Raw genomic sequence first — 25348 nt, 5'->3', positions numbered from 1 at the left:
GGCTTTCCCTTTAAAATGAAGCTAAATAAAATGTCCATGTTTCCGAATAAAATTTAAAATGTTGGAATTTCCAATTTTTCGCAGCTTATTTGTATGTTTTCGAAAAATGTTTTTAATAGAATGAACTTCGAAATGCCTTAATCCATTTACCATGAACAAGAAATGTCTAACCATGATGTCGCTGAAGATGATGATGTTGAGACATAACAAATGTTCCATGACATAAATTAATACAATTCATACGAATCAGCAGCAAACATTGTTGCAAAACATGGTACTTTCCACCAAAAGACGCGCCACAAATCTTAAACAAAAATTAATGATGAGGATGATGTTGTCGTTGTTCTGGTTTTAACATTAAAATTTGTATTTTTATAAATGACATTTTCCAGTTTACAAAATGTGCAAATTGTCAATTTAGAAAACAAACAAGAAAAAAAAAAACATACATAAGCCCTTAACAATTCTAATTTAAAAGGAAATACAATTGTTTTTACATACTTTACATCTCTAAACAAATATACAAAATAAAAAAAACTCTAGAAATATTAAGTTTATCAGATTTGATGATTTGAATTATTAGAAAATACATACAGCAACAAGTATTATTCCCGTTTTATATTATTTTCATTTGCCATCATAAGTATGTTTATCATTCCTATCAATATTTATTTATGTAGATCGATCCAGTGCTAGATCGTTTTGATAGAGCGGCAGATGTTGAAACAAATTGAAATGAATCTGTTTACACGTCAAATGTAATTGAAAATTGTGCTCTACATTGAAAGCGCATTGAAGGCCTGTTGTTGTTGCCTGTTTTGCATTTAAACATCATCATTACCCTTCCCTACTTCACCCTCCTTCTACGATAGTGTGCCACAGCCACCGAGTTGTGATCGTGTGGCGATCAGCAGCGCCATTTAATTGAAATTGTAAATATAAAGTAAAAGCCAACGATCACAATGAAATGTATAAAAATTTAAAACACAATAACAAAAAAGGGAGTGAAAGATACATTTTAGTTTTTTCAATATTCTTTGGTCGTACGGAATGTGTCTAATGTTTTTTGTTTTTGTTTCGTAGTTTTTGTGATGATTTGTTGGCAATTGTTTAGTGTAATGTTGGCTGAGGGGAAGGTATGCTTACTAGGAGAGAAAACATGAGTTTTTTTTAATAGCAGAGTTTCCTTTCATTTTGAATTTCTCTTTGTAGTTCCTGTAAGTCAGAAAAATGAGTCGAAAAACATTGTATTGAACATATTTTCGAATGAATCTTAAAAACACTTGATCGCGGTGCTTCATAAAAGTCTAAAGGATTGTGACAAGCGAGGAATTGTTCATTTATCAATGAATATTAGAAGTAATTTTGAATATTAAGACATAAATGTAAAAGTCATTTGAAATCCAACAAAAGTTTTCACCTATCGTGATCGCATTCTGAATTACTTTTCCATCTTCTCGTTTCCAACAATGCAATGATGGTTCCGTACCCATATCTACTCAAAATATTCAATGTCGGAGTGGTTCTCATTGCACCACCGATGTTTATGCATCATTCTCTCCTAATTTTTGGAAAATGCTTTATAACAATGTTCTTCCCTAAAGATATCCCCAGAGTCATACGCTAGGATCGGTCGTAGTACACTCCACATATTGAGCCTATCTCTCTTCTGCAATAAGTCCATATTCTATGTGCTTTTTCTGCTCTACAATTAATGTGGTGCTTCCAGTGTAGTCTCCAGTCACCTACTACTCTTAGGTAGTTGGCTTTCTTTGTTATTTGTATTGTTTTCTGTTGAAAGACAGGATATTCATAATTTCAGACATTCCTCTTTGTAGTGAACATACAAATTTCCGTCTTATCGTGGTACATTCCGTCCAGTTATAAGATATGTGAGTTTCCTTTGTTCCTTCATATAAAATGTTGGGATGCTCTCCTTTGATTAATTTCGCGACGCCATCTGCAGAGCAAACAGACGGATTTGAAACCATAGAAGAGGAGATAAAATAGCCCCTTGTGGGGATTCTCGAATACTATATCTCTTCTTTTTGTGTCACTTGCCCATCTATTTCCCAATAGATCCAATATCCATATACAAAAAGTTGTGTCCTGTTTCAGATGAAATTGCGATAGGGAAACAATAAGACCCGACGTCAAAACACTATTGCAAGCTCTTTCTATATATAAAAGAAGGTTTTGTTATGACATCTGGGTCTTAGTTTACTATCGGTACCAGTACAACTAATGGATATATTGGAACCATTGCTATATTCTGAGCCGGCACTGGGTGATCTTTCCAACCGTTGTATGGCCTGCAAGGCGCCATTTAAAGCTTCCACTGTATTCAAATCAGAGTCAGTGCCCGTGCTGGGAGTTCTGGACTTTCTGGGCTAATAAGTGGGTCCCACATTGAAATCCGATTTACGAAAATCTTTATTAGGCAGTTTAGTAGCTATGCTGTTTGACGATGAAGAAGTTTTTGTGGGAGATTCTCCTTTAGGGGCAGCTGGTGGCTTATGGGCACTTAAATTCTCCACTGAAGATTTTCGTGAGTTTACTTTGACAGATTTGGGAGGAGAAAGTTTTGATTTGCTACCAAGTCGAGATTTTGTAGACTTATTACTTGCTGATGTGGAGGAAGCCGATACCTCATCTTTCTTACTTTCCGAAGTGGAATTTAGTGAGGAGGATTTCGAAGTTGTGGAAAGTGGAATGTGCCTGTAGTTCTAACATTTTATTTTTCTTGGTGGAACGTAGTATGATCTTCTCTATAGTTTTGGCAATTTCCTTCTATATATATGCATAGATCAAATTATCTTTCAATATGATTTATAACTTCCTGGAGAGCCGTTCAAATCATTGCCCTGTCTTGTGTGTCTTTATAGTTGTATGGACAATTTACAAGTTCCATAAGTAAAGTGCAACCTTGTATGAATCATCTAGAGCAAGAACACCAACAGCTGCCAGCTCCTCGACTTCCATTTCCTATCTATCGGCTAGGGATTTCAAGGAACGTTCCATAAGTGAAACCCGAGAGGTAGTTCAATTAAAAGGAAACACCCAAAATGAGGAAAATGCTAAGTCTTGTAATAAAACTAACAAATTTGATCTAAGAAACAAATGAAAATCTTCACTTATTAGAACCGTAAAAATAAATTAACGTTGGAATCAAATTGAATGTATTATACCTTTTTCATACCCATCACCATATTGATATGATTTCAAACACTTTCTAAACTATCTGTGTTAAAAGAATCATGCAAATCGAGACAGAGTTTCCAGCAAATATGTTTGCATATATCGTGAATACTAAGTGTATATCAAAGAAATGGTATTTCAAAAGGCTTTCCATCAAAGTATAATGCAACTTAGAGTAATTGATGCTCTCTCCTCCAACTTTTCTCTGTCCAGATTTTGCACTATTGACTTGTGCTTTCAGTTTACTTTTATCATTTAATGTGTAAACATAAAAACCCTTAGCTATACTTCCCTTCATATAGCTACTGCATTTTAGTAAGTGCCAACAAAGAACAAATCAATCTTATTAACGATATCTGATGGACAATACTACTACTATATAGACACGTACAGACATACATATAAACACACCCCATTTCAAAACTGATGAAATGTTGATGCTAAATTGCATCGTTTGAGTGGCACGCAAATGGCAAAACATACATACAATACAGACACGTATCATGGCAATAATTGTTTTACAAATTCACAAAATAAATAATTGATGCTTACAATATGTGGCAACAATTAAAATCGTAGAGACACACACAATATCTTTTAGTTAATATGTAAAAGTGCTGCTTTATGTGCCAATGGACCTTGTACACTTGAAAAGTTTGACGACTCTCGTGCGTTTAATGCATTTTGAAAAATGCTATTCTTTATGGCAAAAAAAAGATTATTTGTATACAACTAATTTGGTTTTCCATTTAAAATTAAAATAGAAAATTTCGAAATCGAATGCAAAACATTAGAGTTGCAATCACATAAATCTAACCATAAAAAGCCATAGATCTTATACTACATTTACAATTAATTTTAGAGATTTTTATTTTGTTAATGTTAAAAATAGAGAACTCATGCTGCTTTCTTTAACTCCTCTAATTTTAGACACCTTGGAAATCTTCATTGTCTCCCAATTACAAAACTGGTGCCTCTAGTGCGGTAAGTTGTTTTTTATTTAAAGATTTAGTGTATTTAAAAACTATTTTTACTTTCTCTCTTTTAGTACTCCTCAAGAGATGATGTCAGCTCCACCTCCCGTTACAGCTCTTTGGCTTCTCCCAGTTCATATAGACCCTCCTTTTCGGGAGGAACATATCGTTTGAAACGTGATACCCCCATAGTGCCAGCCTCTTCATATGTCAGCCGTTATTCAGCGGGTACTTCAGCATCTGCTGCTTCGAAACCAGACACCAGCAGTACCAGTGATTCCTCTGGTCCTAAGGTGGGCCAACTAAAACGTTATGGCTCCACAGCTAGCAATTTGGGTAAATATTCCAGAGAACCTAGTCCGGCAGCTTTGGAACATACAAATCGCATAAAAAGTAGAGATCCCAGTCCGGCCACCAGAAGTCTGAGAGGGAAATCTAGAGATCCTAGTCCGGCTTTGGATACAAAATGTAAAATTGGTTATGGTTCCTCTACAAATTCTTATAGAATGAATGTGCCCAAGTCCACAACCAGCAACACATATGGAACACGTTATGGCAGCTCATCAACAGCAAGAACACCAACAGCTATCAGCTCCTCGACTTCCATTTCCTATCTATCAAATAGTGATTTCAAGGCACGATCCATAAGTAAAGCCCGAGAGGTAGCCACACGCAAGTCCAATGAAAAGGAATTGGAAACACCAGATGCTGAAGATAAAAGCCAACATGAGGAAAGGAAACATGAAGCCACCACTGCAACCGAGGACTCAACAGCCTCTTCGGCCACCGAGGAAGAGGAGGAGGAGGACGATGAAGAGGAAGAGAAATTTGTATCAGTGAATGTATGTACAAGACCCACTTCACCCACACCGCCTGGAGCGGCCGCTACCACCACTGTACATCGTACCAGACGCATAGAAATTGCCAAAACTATAGAGAAAACCATACAACGTTCCACCAAGAAAAAGAAAACATTAGACAAAAGCATACAATCCGATCGTTTAGATGATTCCACACGTTATTCAAGATTTGGCTTAGGCAGTCGTGTCTCTTCTCCATACAGTCCTCATACAGAACGTTATACCTCCTCAAGTTTACGCTATAGTCACAGTCCACTTTCCACTACTTCCAAATCTTCCTCACTAAATTCCACTTCGGAAAGTAAAAAAGATGAAGTATCGGCTTCCTCCACATCATCAAGTAATAAGTCTACAAAATCTCCAATTGCAAGCAAATCAAAACTTTCTCCTCCCAAATCCGTCAAAGTAAACTCAAGACAATCTTCGGTGGAGAATTTAAGTGCCCACAAGCCACCAGCTGCCCCCAAAGGAGAATCTCCCACAAAAACTTCTTCATCGTCAAACAGCATAGCTACTAAACTGCCTAATAAAGATTTTCGTAAATCGGCTCTCAATGTGGGACCCACTGACAGGCCCAGAAAGTCCAGAACTCCCAGCACGGGCACTGATTCTGATTTGAATACAGTGGAAGCTTTAAATGGCGCCTTGCAGGCCATACAACGTTTGGAAAGATCTCCCAGTGCCGGCTCAGAAGTTAGCAATGGCTCCAATAGATCCATTAGGCGTACGGGTACCGATAGTAAACTAAGACCCAGATGTCATAACAAAGCCTTAGCTAATGGCTCGGTTTTGTCACCCAAAAGTCCACTGAGTCGCAATAATAGCACCTCGAATATAAAACCAAAATCTTCCACTTCTTCCTCAAACACTACACCATCGTCCGCGGGTTCGGCAGCCACCACTACCACCTCATCGTCAAGTGGCACTGAAAGCTGCACAGAAAGCAAAAAGTCTAACAAGAAAATCATTAAGAAAAAAGCAATTAAAGACGTCACTACCACAACAACCACTACCAACACCACCACCAGCAGCACGAGCACAACCACTAACAGTACTAATGATAGTCCCAACATCAAATCATCTAGTGAAAATAGCTTTTCACAACAACCACCAGCTGTTTCTGTCAACAAAGGCAAAAAGTCTGATTCATCCACCAGCCGTACCACCCCCAAAACCCCCTCCGATAAAGATCCCCTCAGACGTTTGAAAAAATTGTCATCGGTATCGAACTTTTTCGCCGCACAACAGCAAGAAAACACAAATAGCGACGAACAATTATACCTTGAAAGCTCTGAGAACTCATCAGGTAATGATCTAGACAGATCATCGTCGAAGAAGAGCGTCAGTTTAACACAAGCTAACGAAACGAAAACAACGCCTTCGCCACCCGTCAAAACGAAAACTAGCGGTAGCAGCAGTAAAAGTGCCACCAATTATACGACAAATTCTATAGACGAAACCAAAAACAGTATAGCAACAAAATCAAACAAAACGACCTCGTCCTCGAAGTCTAAAACGAAACCAAAAACGAAATCGAATACGAATAGCAAATCTTCCAGTACTTCTACGTCATATTGTCCTCAGGATACCACAACCGTTAACGAATCGTCCATAATGCCCAGTGAACTGCAAACCGAATCTTTATCTCCCTATACCACCACAAATCAGACAACCTCCTCTGCTTCGGGTACCGATCAGGAGGATTCAAGTTGGTGGCAGGACACTAGCAGACAAATCGATACAGCCTCGGCTTTGGATTTCAATTTGAAGGATGAAATGCGTCTTAAGATCAGACACATTGATTCGGGCGAAACCGCCTGGTGGTTGCGCAACGATGAGGACGACACTTTGGCCGATGATGATTTAAAAACATTAAATCAAGAGGAAGAGCTGGAAGAAGAGGAAGGGGATGACGAGGAAGCCACCGATCAATTGGAATCTCTGACTTCCACTCCCAGTGGTAATGCTGTCAAGCTAAACGACAAACGCGGCTGGTGGATAAACGAAACCGATAATGAAAATCAAAACGAAGATGAACAGAATCACGAAACGAATTACACAAAAAGTAGATCTTCTCATGATTTAGATTATTCAGCGAATGGTTATTGTGTAGAAGAAGCACCTGTAGAAGCGAAACCATTTCCCAAAAGTCGTATTACGCCCGAAACGGACTGGTGGAATGAGGAAAACGAAGCTGAAGCCGAATTTACGGTTAACAAAATTGCTTCGCCGACCAGTGACAAATCAACCAAAAATCTTTCCCAGTTAAGTGATAAATTACCCAAACAAAATGGTTCTATACAATTGAAAATCTGTCGTGTGGAATCTGGTGAAAAGCCCTGGTGGCTGCAAGACGACAATACAGAGGCACGACCCAACGAAACTGAATTAACAGTAGAGGCAACTATAGCCTTACCTAAGAAAAATAAAGATAAGCAGGAAAATTCCTCTAGTAATAGTGATTCCAGAAGTCGCTGGATGTCAGGACCCACCAAAAAGCTATTCAACATACAAAGAGCGGAATCGGGTGAAAAAGCCTGGTGGCAGGAGGATTCCAATGAATCAAAATCGGATAAAGATAATCAAACTAAAACCTATAAACGTAATAACTCACAGGAGCAGGAATGGTGGTTGGAGGAAAATCAACAGCAAAAAACTCCACCTCCCCAACAGCCCTACCAGCAAAATGGTTACTATGAAACACCATTGCAGCAACAACAGCAATTTGTTAATACTGCAGAAGATGAAGTAGAACTGCAGCAGTACCAACCATCTCCTTATAATCACAGCAATCTAGTAGATTCTCAGGCGGAGCTAAGTAACTCATTTAATTTTGAATATTCCGAAAGGCCACCACCATTGGGTCAATGTGCCAGTCCGGTGCAACAAGAGGAATTACTACCACCACCACCACCAATGCAACAACAACAACATCGCCAACTTTGTAAATCACCCTATGACAACATTCCAATGACAAAAGTTCAAACAGCCTCACAGCAGCCAATTTTAGAAACATCTACTAATTTCATGGCTGGCCCCATTTATCAACAAGATGTTTACCTGAATCAATCACCTCTACAACAGCAGCAGCAACAACAACAACAACTGCAAACACAATATTTGCCTCAACAAAGGCAACCACAGCAACAGTCAAACTATTTACAACAACCACCTACACCATATACTCACCCAAATAACAATGAATTGCGCTCTCGCAATGGCCAATTATTCATATCACGTCATCAAAACATCGATGAGCTTTTGGGTGGTTCATGTCGTCCCGTTAGTCCCATGTTCTATGACAATAACAGCTTTCCGTTAATGCCCCCTCAGCAACGTAACATGTTTGTTGAGGAAATTACACCAGACCAAGTACGCATCCATGACAGCACTGCACAAATGCCCATTATACAACGTATGGAGAGGTGAGTTCGATTATAAAATGCTTTTGCTAAAAAAAGTTTATGAGCAACAGTAAAAGAGATAGAGAGAGATACTGTTAAAGAAATAAAGCTTTTTTCACGATCGCACATGTTTGTTTGGTTTTTGTTTTGATCATTATTTTCTTTGTTTTGCTCTGATCTTTCGCAGAGATGACTGGCAGAGAGACTCTCCGGCGGCAAAACCAACAACTCCGCCACGATTTGAACAGAGAATGGTAAGTGTGTTTATGTGTTTACATTTCTTTGTTGATGTTTTTTAAGTTAAAGCTAATTTAGCGTTTAATATGAATTTTATTTCATTGTTATAGAATTACAATTTACAGATTTATTTTAAGGGTATTTTTTTCCGGTATAATTTTAAGAAAATATTTTTGTGGGGAATTTTTTTATTGAAAAAGTATTTTTAATATGAAATAATTTGAATTGAAAAACGAATATGAAATGTTTCTGTTCTTTCACTTCATATTTTCCTCAGAATTGAAATTTATATATCCTTTAATCCGCTTATATATTGCGTTTTAGTCTGCTCAGTAGTTTCGGAGTTATAATAAAAAATTTAAGCAAAAAATATATTTTTTTATGTGAAAATAGCAAATTTTTTGTTTTAAAAAAATCATAAAAAATCGAAAACTGCAGAAATTGTTTAGATTAATTGCTTTATCGCAAAGCCACGTGTAATAGCAACAAAATGAGATATCGATCATAAAAATCGATTGATTCTATTCGAAATTATTAAAAATTAAGTAATAAATCTGAACAATTTCTATCGTTTTCGATTTTTCATGATTTTTTTAAAACAAAAAAAAATAATATTTTTACGTAATTTTTTTTTTTTTTGCTTAAATATGTTATTATAACTCCGAAACTACTGAGCCGATGGAAACGCAATATATATGGTAAAATTTGTACATAGCATGGGGAAACCGTTTTTAAAATTCAATCATTCAAAAGAAGAACATTAAATACTCAATTTTATGTATATCAAACAAAAAACTAAAATTTTGAGAAAATGAGCGAATTCACTTAATTGTGAATAAATTCGAAAAGAATCAATCCATTTTTATAGACGATATCTCGTTTTATGTCTATTATACTTGGCTTTGAGATAAAGTAATAAACCGGAACAATTTCTGCCGTTTTCGATTTTTCATGATTTTTTTAAAACAAAAAAATTGGCTATTTTCATGTAAAAAATATATTTATACCCTACACCACCATAGTGGGGAGGGTATTATGCGTTTGTGCAGATGTTTGTAACGCCCAAAAATATTAGTCTAAAACCCACCTTAAAGTATACCGATCGACTTGGAATCACTTTCTGAGTCGATTAAGCGATGTCCGTCCGTCCGTCCGTCCGTCCGTCCGTCCGTCCGTCTGGTTGGCTGGCTGGCTGGCTGGCTGGCTGGCTGGCTGGCTGGCTGTCCATGTAAACCTTGTGCGCAGAGTACAGGTCGCAATTTTGAAGATATTTCGATCAAATTTGGTACATGTTATTTTTTCGGCTCAAGGACCAAGCCTATTGAAACTGGCTGAAATCGGTCATAACACGACCTAATTTCATGGTGATCGGTCCATAATTGGTCATAGCCCCAATATAACCCCACTTCCGAAAATCACTCAAAAATATAAATTATTGAAATTTTAAAAGAAAAATTTTTTTTGCTCTTTTACTTAGTGTAGGGTATTATATGGTCGGGCTTGACCGACCATACTTTCTTACTTGTTTTTGCTTAAATTTGTTATTATAACTCCCAAACTAATGAGTTGATTGAAATGCAATATAAACGGATTAGAGGTTATGTAATTTCCAACTTTTTTGAGTTTATTTTAATAATATCGGACTATCGCTTTTTGAGTTATCATTAATTATGGGGAGAAATGTCTAAAAAAATTTATAATTTTACTTAAACATTTTTTAAAAAAAAAATCTATCCATAGAATTAAAAAATTTTACCATTTTTGTACTTAGGTAGCCATGATGCATCAAATCTATATAATGGTTAGCCTTTCTTTTGCTGTTGACCTATGTTATTCATAAACATAGGTTTCGGAAAAAACTATGAAAAATTGATTTTTGGTCAGATCACAGTTCGATCTCATTTTTTCATATAAAAAATCGATTTTTAGTTATAAATATGAATGATCAGAGAACGAGATCCTTTCCCGATTAAATTCTTATTTACAAAGTAATTTTTGGTCAGATCACAGATCGTTCTCCTTTTCTTGATTAAACGCTTGTTTACAAAAGTATTAACGATTTTAGATTTTAGAGTTTTTTCAAATGAAAAATCAATTTTTTTAAACTCTTATTTACAAAGTTATTTAATGAATCAATTTTTGGTCAGAAATATGAGTGATCACAAAACGAGCTCATCTTCTCCATAAAACGCTTATTTACAAAGTTATTGAAGATTTTAGATTTTTGAGTTTTTTTCAGAAATATGAGTGATCACAAATCGATCTCTTTTTCTCGATTAAGTGCTTATTTACAAAGTTATTAAGGATTTTAGATTTTAGAGTTTTTCATATGAAAAAACATTAGAAATATGAGTGATCACAGAACGATTAAACGCTTATTTACAAAGTTGTTAAGGAATTTAGATTTTTTAATTTTTTCATATATAGATTTTTAGTTAGAAATATAATTGATCACAGATCGAGCTCCTTTAGATTTGTTTGGTTTTTTCTTGTGAAAAATAGATTTTTGTGAGAAATATGATCACAGATCGTTCTCCCTTTATCGATTAAACGCTTGTTTGCAGATATGAAAAAGCTAATTTTGGTCAGAAATATGAGTGATCACCAGGGCAACCAAAAATATGCAATATCATATTTTTTGCTGTGCGTCGTATAAACATATGAGTAGTTATTTATCCGTTTCAGACAATTTTAAGAATTTAGGCGTCGATTTGTTAGTGCATATTTTTGCATATTTTGCTCTTTACTGCATATTTTAGCATATTTTGCGTTTTATATCATATTTTTGCATATTCAACGCATAACTGCATATTTTTGATGCATATTTTCTTTTTTTTTTCTTTATTTTGTTTTCTTAATATAATTTTATTGTTTGCATTGTAATTTTTCATTTCTATATTTTTATATTTTGTTAAGGTCCAATGATAATTGGCATAATCTACTTAAAGAAAAAATTATAGTATCTATAATCGAATTATCTTCATCGAATTTTCGTTAACTTAAGGCAGCTTAGTTTCCATATATTTGAATTAAACAAAAGAAAATTTCAAAATTGTATGTTATTAGGCCAACTTCTTAAAATTTTGGATACATTAAAAAAACATAAGGTTGCTTGAGGCAGTTATGGTTGGGCATTAACAGTTTACCACTAATATAAAACTAAACAACTATTCAACAAATGTTCAGAATATTAAGATTCATCGAAAACTTCGAGTTCAAAAATTTTAACGAAGATATTCAGAAATCATTAAAAACAATATACATGGATATCGATAGTCTAAACAATGGATGAGCAAGGATCAAACAGAAATTGTCACGGCATTCTGAGTCCCAATGATAAAACTGCAACAAAATGTTTTTTTTTAAATTAACGCAGTCTTAAATAGAACAAATCATTCCACTATTGTTCCATTTGATAATTCTACTTAAATTTTGGAAACCGAATTTATTTAGATGTTAATCTACATACACGATGAATGTTCCATTGAAATTTTTTAATAAAAATTACACATGCTCTCCGTTTTTGAAACATAATTCAAATGTTAAAAAAGTGGTTTTTACAGCTTTATGTAGAATAAAAACGTATTGAAAAATTTATATGGAACATCCACTCCCTACTGATCCTATAAATATTATGCTACTACTTACTAAAAAATTTTGGAAGTATTAGGCATTTTAAAATATGAGAAAAATCAATTAATAAAGATTGTCTAAGAAATTTAAAAACTTAAGTAAACTCGTAGTAATCTATTGCTAAATTAATGAAATTAATTGAACCAAACTATTTTCATGTAGTGCCCAAGTCACCAAAATCGAAATTTAATGCTATAATAACCAATTTTATTTTTGAGCTCAATATTTATTTTACTTCTGATATATTTTATTAATAAAACTTTGAATTTTTATATTTTAAGAGCATATTTTTCGTTTTTAAGTGCATATTTTATGCGCATAAAACACTTTTTTTAGAGCATATTTTTGGTTGCCCTGGTGATCACAGATCGAGCTCCTTAGGAAAAAATTTTCATTTGAAAAAAATGATTGCCTCTTTGTGGATTTTTATGGAAACAGTATCAAACTTTGCGTCTGCGATGAATATTTCGATATTTTACAAACGTAATAACAGAATCAATATTCCCCCATCTTTTTTTTAATGGTGGATATAAAAATAATGTATAATGATTGATACATCAATATAGCCGCTATAGTTCAAAATCGAGAATCGGTCCACCAATAACCAAATATAACCAAAAAAAAATTATTAAAAAGAATTGGGTGAAAATTCTTTTTAATAATTTTTTTTTTTCACCAAAATTATTTTTTTTCATGATCCCTAGATATTTTTATACCCTTTACCATGAGTTGCAAGGGTATATATAAGTTTGTCACTCCATTTTTAATTTCTACATTTTTCATTTGCGACCCCACAAAGTATATATATTCTGGATCGTTATAGATAGCGAAGTCGATATAGCCATGTCTGTCTGTATATTGAAATCAACTTTCTGTAGCCCCCAAATAACTTACAAACATGATTGATACATCAATATATCGAGAATTCTTCCGGTTCGGTCGAGAAAATCGGCCTACAAATGGCTGAGATATAAGAAAAAACCTGGAACAACCTCAATTTTTGTCCTATTTTTTCTATATCTGAATTACTAAGTTATTAATATAGACAATATGGATATCTAATGATAGGCATTTCAGAGTCCATTGTAACGATGTATATAAGGCTATAGTAATGTGGACAATGGGTCAAAATCGGGAAAAATATTTTTTAATCCGATTTTTTTTTTTTAAAAAAATTTTTTGTCATAATTTTTTTTTTTCACTAAAAAATTAAAAAAAAAAATTTTAAAAATTAAAGAAAAACAACATCGAGAAAAAAATGTTTAAAATTTTTTTTTTTTTAAATTTTCAAAAACAATTTTGAAAAAAAAAAAAAATTTGTTTAACTAAAAATATTTAAAATTTGTAATTTAAAGTATAATTTGGTGAAGGGTATATAAGATTCGGCGCAGCCGAATATAGGTCTATTACTTATTTTAGCTATTTTTCACCAAATTTTTATTAAGCAAAAATTTCTTTTACAAAATTTTTCACTAATAATTATTGTTAATACAATATTTTTCTTAAAGCAGGATATATCTTATCTTCCAATTTTCGTTTTGTTGGAAACAAATGGTAAAACAAGTATACGGAAATCGGGTATTCAACACATTTTAAAACCTCTTTTTCTAATCGGATCAATGTTAGTTAATGGGAAAAGTTAGCAAACGAACATTATTTTCGAATTGCTCTTTGTCGTACAATTTTAAAACAAAAATCCACTTCGATTTACTCTAAAAAAAACCAGTCAACAGAAAATTTTCTAAAACTTCGGAATTCTTTCTTCCGACTTCACATTTCTCGCAAGATTGTCAACAAAACACAGCCATTATCCAAATACTATTTGAACTTTTTTCATTACTGAATGAAAATCGATTCAATATCAAAAAAGTTGAAACACTTTTGGTTTTCTTTTCGAAATTTCCATAACATAAATGGTATTTTAAAACCATTAAACTTTTGTTTCTAATTATGCGATCAATTTCAGTTTTAACTGGAGAATTTTGAAAACAATGAAAATTCCAAATCACCCTTAAGTTTATTCTGTTATGCACATTTCTCAATTAAGTAAAAAGTATTTAAGAATACAAAATTCGCAATATATATAAAAACAAAGTTGCTAAAAATACAAAACGTTTGTTTCTGTATCTTTACATTAATTAAGATAAAAGCGTAAAAATAACAAAATATGTACGTACGCTTGTATTGCGAAACATTTATCGATGTGACTAATTTTTGTCATATACTTGGCCAAAAAGATACTTTGGGAGACTTGTGACTCTGTGTGAAAACGAGCAGTCAGCAGCAACAAAATCACATCATATAAAATTCAAATAAATGAGTCACACCACACACAAAGTGTCTGCTAGTGCTGCAGTTGTGCCACCACCACACACTGTATAATTTAAAAAAGTTAGAGAAGTGTTGGTCATGACAGACTAAAGAATGCATTACAGTGGGGGTAAATTGCAGCAAAAATAATTTTCACTTTTATTTTATTAAAATAAATGCTGAGATTACATATTTTTAGGTTTTTACCTTTTAAAAATGGTGGTTTGTTTCCTCTAAATAAAACGGATTCTGTTAATTTCTTTTTACTTTAAAGACACACTTAGGGTTTTTAATTTCCCGACCTTTTTTGATTCCCGGGAATCGGGAAATTTTTTTCTACATTCCCGGGTACCCGGCTACTCCCGAAATATATAATGATACTGTAAATTAGAAATATTATAGCCAATTTCCAAATAAAAACTTAGTGTAATAATTATTAAATACCGGAGCTTCGATAATTAATAAAATTTAAGCTTAATTCACTAAAATCTTAATCCGTAATAAAAGAATGTCAACCTTTCATTCCATAAATCCATTTCTAATATTTATTTTTTTTTTTTGCTTAAACTGAATTAATTTTAAAGTTAATTAATAACATAATTTATTTAAACTTTTAATGATTAAATTTTTGTTAAATCAAATCATTTAAAAATTGAATTGAAAAAATTTTCTTAAGCTTTTTTGTATTAGATTTAAATTGAAGAAAAATGTTATCAATTAATAAATTTTTGAAGCTATTTTGTTATAGATTTGAAGAAGAAATTTAAAGAAATTAGAATGATTCAATAAGAAATAAATTCTATAAATAATGAATTCACCTTTTAAATTTTCATACGAAAAACCCCAAATAAATAATAATAATAAGCGGTCTATTATTGACAAGATATAAGCAAAAAACTAAAAATTCCGGGAATCGGGTAGTGAAAAATTGGCAAAATTCCCGGGAAATTTGTACCGGGAATTCCCGGGACACACTTTATAATTTACAAGAACACTGATAATACAGTTAATGTTAACTCTATCAGCTGTCTCCCTCACAACTCGCTGTTACTATTTTTATACACAGCGCCATCTTCTAGAAGTCTCATGAATAATCTAACTCTGTGGCAGGTCACTAACCTTATGATTTTCATTATGATTACAAAAAGTAAGTCAAACACGTTAATATCTAGACCAATGCCCAAAGTAGGGTATCTACGGCAAATTTGTCATAAACACCACCACTACCAAGTTGGTACTTTAGTTTGTTTCATTTGATGTTTTTTTTTTGCCATTTTAAGCATGATTCTATCTGTCGACAAACGACATTGTCTCAAGTTCCGAACAAATCTTGAAAATGACTTGTACTCTGCAACTTTAGTTTCAAGTTTATGGAAAAAATTTATAAAACAAAAATACAAAAATTATAATGAGAAGCAGTAGTTTTACAAGAGGTGGGTGTCATAACAGTGTGTCTTTCATTAAAAAAAAAATAATATAAATTTTTTTATGCCATGATTTTTTGCTTTAAGTTCTTTAAGCTGTTGATAGTAGAGATAAATGAGAATGCACGTTTTTTAAATTTGATTTGTTTACTTTTAGAATTTATTTAATTTCTTTATTTTTTCTGTTTGATGATACGGCAATACTTAGGTTCCATGCAGATCCGCAGGTAGCAAATATCTCAGACTCGTACCATTAGTTAAGGATGAGTTTCAGAATGTCCGTGAAAAATACATTCAACCCAATTATGAATAAAAATTCCCCGGGAGTTTTTTCTCATTTTTCCTATTCAAATTCAATGGGAAAAAACTCCCTGGGAACAAACTCCCGGTGAATTTTTATTCATAATTGGACTGATTATGAAATTACAGAACACTCGAACCCGCTTGCAAAACTTCTCGCAAAGAGTCAAACACGATCAAGGCTTAGTAGAGCCGATATTCTAACCCGCTAAGGTGGTGCCCATTTTACAGAACCACTCGAACCCGCTTGCAAGACTTATCGCACAGAGCCTAACACGATCAAGGCTTCGTAGTGCCGATCTATCACCCCGCTAAGATGGGGCCCATTTGCAAGACTTTTCGCTAAGAGCCAAACACCATCAGGCTTCGTAGAGCCGATCAATCATCCCGCTATGATGGGGCCCATTTGTCCAGTAAGGTTCCCGCCAAAGAGCATTTAGTTTTAATTTTGTAAAACCAAGTCAAAAAAATCATTTTTATATACCTACTCATATGGAAATTTTTGATAGGGATTTATTTATAACCTAGAAGAACAATTATATGAAAAGAAAACTGATGAAAATTAATTACCGACTAAGAAAATTTGATTTAAACATACTTATGAATTTAAAAAAAAATAAAAATTTTTAATCTTGCACTGCAAGGTTTTAGCTTCAAACTTATGCCTATTTAAATATGTTTTCTAATGCATTTTGATACTGCTGCTGCATTTCGTTTCATTCATTATCAAAATGTAAAAATCTTTAAAAAATTTCGTTTATTTTTTCTTCTCTTTTCTTTAAATTGAAATCACTGAGAAACCTTCACTGAATATTAAACATAACTGTCATGATGTTGATGGCAGATTATAAATATGATTTGTCAAAATACTTAACCATTCATAATAAATTTTATTAAGAATATTGTTTATTTTTTTATAATTTACATAATCTTTTTTTTACTTTTTATAAAAAATTTGCTTTAAAAATATTCCCATTAAATGAGTCTTATTTTAAGGGAGAAGTTTAGATATGAAATGCAATTGAGTAAAATATTGTGGGGGCAGCAGTGTCATAATGATTGAAAACATTATAAATTCAATATTATTCAACTTGTTGGATAATTTATTTTGTGACAATACAGACAATTCTTTTCTCAGGTAGTTTAATGTATTTTCAATGCCACGTTAAGTGCAGTTTTAAGTGATAACTTATGAAGGTTTTGCATTAAAAAGGGTGTTTTAATAGGAGCTGTTTTTTAAGTGTCAGAACAGAATTGAAATCTATAATTTTAGATTTTATGTGATATTGGTAAATTCTTGGTAAACCTTTTAACATTAAAAAACTTTTAATTTTGTAAAATAAAGTTGCCTTGTTATAGGGTAACAATTTTTGAATATTGCACTCAACTACTAAAAATTTTAAATTTTTTTTGATTACAACCAAATACATTTCATTTATTTTTGTACCCTTCACCTTCGAGAGAAGGGTATATATAAGTTTGTCATTCCGTTTGTAATTTCCACAATGTGATTTTACGACCCTATAAAGTATATATATTCTGGATCCTTATAGATAGCGGAGTCGATTAAGCCATGTCCGTCTGTCTGTTGAAATCAATTTTCTGAAGACCCAAGATATCTTCGGGATCCAAATCTTCAATAATTCTGTCAGACATGCTTTCGAGAAGTTTTCTATTTAAAATCAGCAAAATCGGTCCACAAATGGCTGAGATATGAAGAAAAAACCAGGACAACCTCGATTTTTGACCTATATCTGATTACTAAGTCATTGATATAGACAATATGGATATATAATGATAGACATTTCAAAGACCTTTTCAACAAAATCGGAAAAATATTTTTTAACGCGAATTTTTTTTTCACCAAAAAAAAAATTTTTATTTTAAAACCAACAAATTTTTAATTTAAAAAATTTAAATTTTTTTCAAAAAATGAAAAAAACAACTTTGGAAAAAAATTTAGTTTACCAAAAAATATTTAAAATTTGTATGGTATATAAGATTCGGCACAGCCGGATATAGCCCTCTTACTTGTCTTCTATATATATAAAAATGAAATGATCCATGTATATAATGGCATCACGTGAGAACGGCTGGAGCGATTTGGCTGATTTTTTTTATTCGATTCGAAATTTTCAGGGGATGTTTTGTAATGAAAAAAAATTCCGTGTAAAACTCGATTCTTTTTTTTTTTTGGAGTCCAGTCAACTGTAATAAAAAAGCTCCCTAAAGTATGCAGTATAAATTTAGATATTTTATTTGCAAATAAATAAGAACAGGCAGGTTTATTTGTGTTGGAGAAACTTGAAGAACAAACATTAGTAAATGCTACCGGGCGAAGCAGGGCGGTCAACTAGTTTATAATAAAACTTTTAACATTCTCCCTTTAAAATTTTACTATGTTACCAAATAATTTGTTACTCTTTTACAGTGATGACTTATTTTAAACAAAAAATACAAAATTTCAATTTAAGAGCAAAGGGCAAAAGTAACCTTGTATATGCCCCTTTACGCCTTTATTGGATCACTCTGTTGCTATAATTATTTATGTGGCTTAAATGTTTTTCGCTCATCTACTCTAGTTTGTCATACAAAAATCCCAAACTTATTTATTTATACAATTATACATTTGTAGGTATATTTCTCGTTATATTTACACAATAATTACGGTACTAAAGAAGAATTACACACAATACTTGTGTGTTTATTCGTTCATTCATACAGTATTTACTTTTTGCTTGTGATAACCCAGTGAACAATGAAATTTGTTCATAAACTTTCTTAAAACTCAAACGTTTAACAAATGGAAATTAATCAAGATGCCTCTACCGAAATAAACTACATTAGACTTATAAAATCAACTTATTATCACAATAATTTTTGACCGCGGATAAAATGTCATCAAAAAGCTACAAGTGAGAGGTCCTAAAACCTATCACTGATAATTAGTTCCGCAAATGGAGTATTGATAGAAACGTAAACCAACTTTATCAACTCGACAGGATAATGATTTGTATCCTTACTCCTCATTACTCTCGATGTATGTAAGCCGTAGCCTGTTATCACTGATATTATGTTCCGTCAATGGAGTCTTCATAGATTGAACTCAGAATGCGTTCTCTGTTCATATAATATAGTCAGATTTTCTTGATTTCAATGCATGATACATATGGAGAGATATACTGCTGTTTTCTATGCAATTTAATGTCGTTACATTCATCGCGAGTCCTTCATCCAGATAATTACCTTCTGCGAAAATGCTGCCATACATTGCGATAAATATAGTCCTTACTATAGATAGATAAGAGGGGTTAAACAAATCAGAGCTTTATATGAATCATTCATTCAGAGCTTTATATGAATCATTCATTTTTTATTTAATTTGCGAATCATTCGTGTACTGAATTAGTAAATTTTGAATGAATTCTTTTCACACCAAAATATTAATTGAATGGAATTTGAGTCAATTCAAATGAATTTGGTAAAAATGAATTGAAATTCATTTCCAATTCAAATGAATTGCAATTGGTTTCAAATTCAAATAAATTTATAGAATTCATTTCAATTCGTTTCTAATTCAAATGAATTTGTTTAAGTGAATTGCAACTCATTTCCAATTTCATTTGAATTGAATTGATATTGAATTAATTCAAATGACATGTCGTCCACGTCAATATTATCTAATTCAAAGAACTATATTATCATGTCGCAATATTGAGCATCAATAGCAGTCACTGCTACACCGGTCTCTTTTTCGAAAAAGTATGGTCAATGATGCTTCCACCACCAAATCGTTACAGACCATAGACAGGCAATTGATAGACCATAGACAGACCATAGACAAGAACATAGACATACAATAGACAGACCAGAATGACCATCGACTGACCATAGACATACCATAGACAGATCATAGACAGATCTTAGACAGACCAAAGACAGACGAAAGACAGATCATAGACAGAACATAGACAGACCATAGACAGCCCATAGGCAGACCATAGACAGACCATAGACAGGCCATAGACAGACCATAGACAGATCATAGACAGGCCATAGACAGACCATAGACAGACGAAAGACAGATCATAGACAGACCATAGATAGACCATAGACAGATCATAGACAGGCCATAGACAGACCAAAGACAGACGAAAGACAGATCATAGACAGACCATAGACAGAACATAGACAGACCATAGGCAGACCATAGACAGATCATAGACAGGCCATAGACAGACCATAGACAGATCATAGACAGGCCATAGACAGACCATAGACAGACGAAAGACAGATCTTAGACCGACCATAGACAGATCATAGACAGACCATAGGCAGATCATAGACAGACCATATACAGACCATAGACAGACGAAAGACAGATCTTAGACAGACCATAGATATACCATAGACAGATCATAGACCGACCATAGACAGATCATAGACAGACCATAGGCAGATCATAGACAGACCATAGACAGACCATAGGCAGACCATAGACAGATCATAGACAGACCATATGCAGATCATAGACAGACCATAGACAGACCATAGACAGACCATAGGCAGACCATAGACAGATCATAGACAGATCATAGACAGACCATAGGCAGACCATAGACAGACCAAAGACAGACGAAAGACAGATCATAGAAAGACCATTGACAGACCATAGACAGACCATAGGCAGACCATAGACAGATCATAGACAGACCATAGACAGACGAAAGACAGATCATAGACCGACCATAGACAGATCATAGACAGACCATAGGCAGATCATAGACAGACCATATACAGACCATAGACAGACGAAAGACAGACCATATACAGACCATAGACAGACGAAAGACAGATCTTAGACAGACCATAGATATACCATAGACAGATCATAGACCGACCATAGACAGATCATAGACAGATCATAGACAGACCAAAGACAGACGAAAGACAGATCATAGACAGACCATAGACAGAACATAGACAGACCATAGGCAGATCATTGACAGACCATAGACAGAACATAGACAGACCATAGACAGATCATAGACAGACCATATGCAGATCATAGACAGACCATAGACAGACCATAGACAGACCATAGGCAGACCATAGACAGATCATAGACAGATCATAGACAGACCATAGGCAGACCATAGACAGACCAAAGACAGACGAAAGACAGATCATAGACAGACCATAGACAGAACATAGACAGACCATAGACAGATCATAGACAGACCATATGCAGATCATAGACAGACCATAGACAGACCATAGACAGACCATAGGCAGACCATAGACAGATCATAGACAGATCATAGACAGACCATAGGCAGACCATAGACAGACCAAAGACAGACGAAAGACAGATCATAGAAAGACCATTGACAGACCATAGACAGACCATAGGCAGACCATAGACAGATCATAGACAGACCATAGACAGACGAAAGACAGATCATAGACCGACCATAGACAGATCATAGACAGACCATAGGCAGATCATAGACAGACCATATACAGACCATAGACAGACGAAAGACAGACCATATACAGACCATAGACAGACGAAAGACAGATCTTAGACAGACCATAGATATACCATAGACAGATCATAGACCGACCATAGACAGATCATAGACAGACATAGACAGACCAAAGACAGACGAAAGACAGATCATAGACAGACCATAGACAGAACATAGACAGACCATAGGCAGATCATTGACAGACCATAGACAGACCATAGGCAGACCATAGACTGATCATAGACAGACAATAGACAGACGAAAGACAGATCATAGACCGACCATAGACAGATCATAGACAGACCATAGACAGATCATAGACAGACCATAGACAGATCATAGACAGGCCATAAACAGACCATAGACAGACCATAGACAGACCATAGACAGACCATAGATATACCATAGACAGATCATAGACCGACCATAGACAGATCATAGACAGACCATAGGCAGATCATAGACAGACGAAAGATAGATCATAGACCGACGAAAGACAGATCTTAGACAGACCATAGGCAGATCATAGACAGACCATAGACAGACCATAGGCAGACCATAGACAGACCAAAGACAGACGAAAGACAGATCATAGACAGACCATTGACAGACCATAGACAGACCATAGGCAGACCATAGACAGATCATAGACAGACCATAGACAGACGAAAGACAGATCATAGAACGACCATAGACAGATCATAGACAGGCCATAGACAGACCATAGACAGACGAAAGACAGATCTTAGACAGACCATAGATATACCATAGACAGATCATAGACCGACCATAGACAGATCATAGACAGACCATAGGCAGATCATAGACAGACGAAAGACAGATCATAGACCGACCATAGACAGACCATAGACAGACGAAAGACCGATAGACTGACCACAGATATACCATAGACATCATAAATTAATTCTCTGAACCCAAAATGTGTCAATTTAGTTAATCGTCTAAATTGACACAGCCATCAAGTGAAAATATACTTAATCGTTTAGGACATAAGAAATAATCTCAGATAATGCTACGCTAACTAGAACCACATGCAACCCTATGCTTAAGCAATTGATCAACTCCAATGTATAACCCAGACTGAATTTATCGTTAATTTGAGGAAATCAGTAATTTCTATGATGCCAGTGGCATACAGTGGCATTGAAGCGATTTGAATTGACGAAGTGTCCGGTGATAACCAGGGGGAACTGAAAAAAATAGCCCGATTTTAATAAAATTTCCCACGGCAATAGAGGAGGTGTTGATGAGTTTAAGAAACAATGCCCCGAAGTGGGACTCCTCTGGTATATCAAAAATTAAAAATTATGCCAAATTTTTATACGCGATTCGATTTTTATTTATATGGAATCTACTAGTCAAGATCTACAAAAAAAACATTGATATAGCTATATATTATCTCTTTTTGTTTAGGAATTATTCGCATTTGAAAATTAAAATTTTAGTTTTTCTACGTATCCAAATCTTTCCGGATTTTCTTGAAATCCCGATTTTGGGTTTTTTGAAAAATTTTTTTTGGCAGTTTTGGGATTGTCAATAAAAATTCACAAACGTCTTTTTCACGTTTGTATTTCGATGAAATACAAAGTGTAAAATTTCATTAAAAACGATTAATAAATAAAACTTTTATTTCATTTTAAAAATTAAAATTTTCCAAAAAAATCAGCTACCATTTTTTATTCCCATATTTTTGAAAAAAGTCTTCTATAATTTTTTTAAGTCTTAAAAATTTTGTACATTTCTGAAAAGGGAACATAATTTCCTACCCGCTGATGTATAATATGTATATCTTTCCTTTTCCACTAGTCTCATTAATGGCTTCCAAATACATAACTCGCAGTAATTAGCTTCATCTCGTAGTTTTCTCCGATGTTTGGTAATCACTCTCTTTTAATACACACACTTAACCCCTTGTGGACCAAGGCTTTAAATCGTTGAAAAAGTTTTATTTTTTTATGATATATTGAAAAAGGGTACTTCAGAAAGTTATTTACAAAATTTCAACTTTGTGGAGGACCTGCAAGGTACCGAAAAGATAAATAAAACTCATAGATTTTTGTTTACACTTTATTTATATATTGATTAGTTTTGTAACTTTTATAAAATTCTTTACTACAAGTCTATTTTATGGTATTTTACGTAACAGTATTTTCTGTCATTACAACATAAATAAACACCACAATGAGAACATGAAATAATTCACCGTTATTCTGGGTAAGCGAGTTTGCCAATAGGCAAAAAAAATATATTATTCCAAAGATGATAGTGAACTTCAAAGTACTTTTGGGAAAAAAGGGTCAAAATATGTTTTGTTTTCATTTTGTAAGCATATTATTGTTATGGTACTTATAAGTACCGTCGGTTGACAAATCGCCAAAAGCTAATCGCCAAATATCGCCAAAATGATTTTTTGGAGTTTTTTTATTGTAAAATACATTCATACTAATTTTATGTATTATAATGTCAATTTATTTCGGCCAAAAATCTTACAAATTTTGTTGGAATTTCACCTTTAAAGGTCTGAGTCCAATTGATATATGTTAATTTTGACCATTGCAATTCATATTCCCATGCAGATACTTTTGGATTGAAAAATAAAGTTGATGAATTTTGAACTACCGAAAATTTCAATTTCATTGCAATAATGAAAAATCATTATATATTTTAAAAAGAGTTATATTTTCTGGTAATAGTTTAAGCATTTCATCAAAATCGCCAAAAAATTGCCATGTAGCCAATTTAAAATTTTGGTCGCCAAAGGCAATGAAAAATCGCCACGTTTGGCGAGAAATCGCAACATCTGACAGCCCTGTATACTCATTCTTCAGTAACACTCTGTTACTATTTACATATATACACAGCGTCATCTTCTAGAAAATTCCAGCATTATCTATTTAACCAGCTTCACAGTTAATGTTATATATACTTATAACCAAGGTTAATAACAGAGTGTTATCCATATGTTATAAATAATTCGTTTGGATTTTCCTGAATTCGCCACTGCTTTCACCTTGTATAAATTGTCCCAAGCATCCTAATTCAGTAATTAAGCTGTCTTATCAAAATTTCATAATTTTTCTTAGTAAACCTGAAAAGTATTTGAATTCAGAATTTCGATGCACAATTTGGATTTTAGAAAAATATAAAAAACTATCTTTGTTGTTCAAAATTGTATGTTCGCTGGGTTATTTATCAAAATAATGATGTACGCGCATGTAGATGAAGATGTAGATGATGATGATGATGGTACGTGTTTAAACAATTCAATCTTTTGTAGTTGATAATTGTTGTGTTAATTGTAACCAGAAGAGTATGAAAAAAAAGTTTTTATTTTCAAGTGACTAATGGTGCGTACGAAACTGTTAAGTGACATTCAAAGGTCACCACAGTTTAGTAATCTTTTCTTTTTAGGTTTTTATTTTTATTTGAATTTTTTGAGCAATGCAATCAATCTTT

The 25348-nt window shown here is 33.5% G+C and overlaps 1 protein-coding gene across 1 annotated transcript in view; it reads left to right on the top strand.

Moving 5' to 3' along the window:
- The window catches only part of Fhos (Formin homology 2 domain containing), a 220134-nt gene that overhangs the window by 21807 nt on the left and 172979 nt on the right, over positions 1–25348 (top strand). Inside the window, exons 2-4 of the mRNA XM_065505007.1 lie at positions 4129–4182; positions 4247–8457; positions 8624–8690. Of these exons, the coding sequence (XP_065361079.1) occupies positions 4129–4182; positions 4247–8457; positions 8624–8690 (4332 nt within the window). The remainder of the gene's footprint in view (positions 1–4128; positions 4183–4246; positions 8458–8623; positions 8691–25348) is intronic.

The sequence above is a fragment of the Calliphora vicina genome, chromosome 3, assembly GCF_958450345.1.
Source record: "Calliphora vicina chromosome 3, idCalVici1.1, whole genome shotgun sequence".
Classification (NCBI taxonomy): domain Eukaryota; kingdom Metazoa; phylum Arthropoda; class Insecta; order Diptera; family Calliphoridae; genus Calliphora; species Calliphora vicina.
This window is presented reverse-complemented; position numbering and strand designations above follow the sequence as displayed.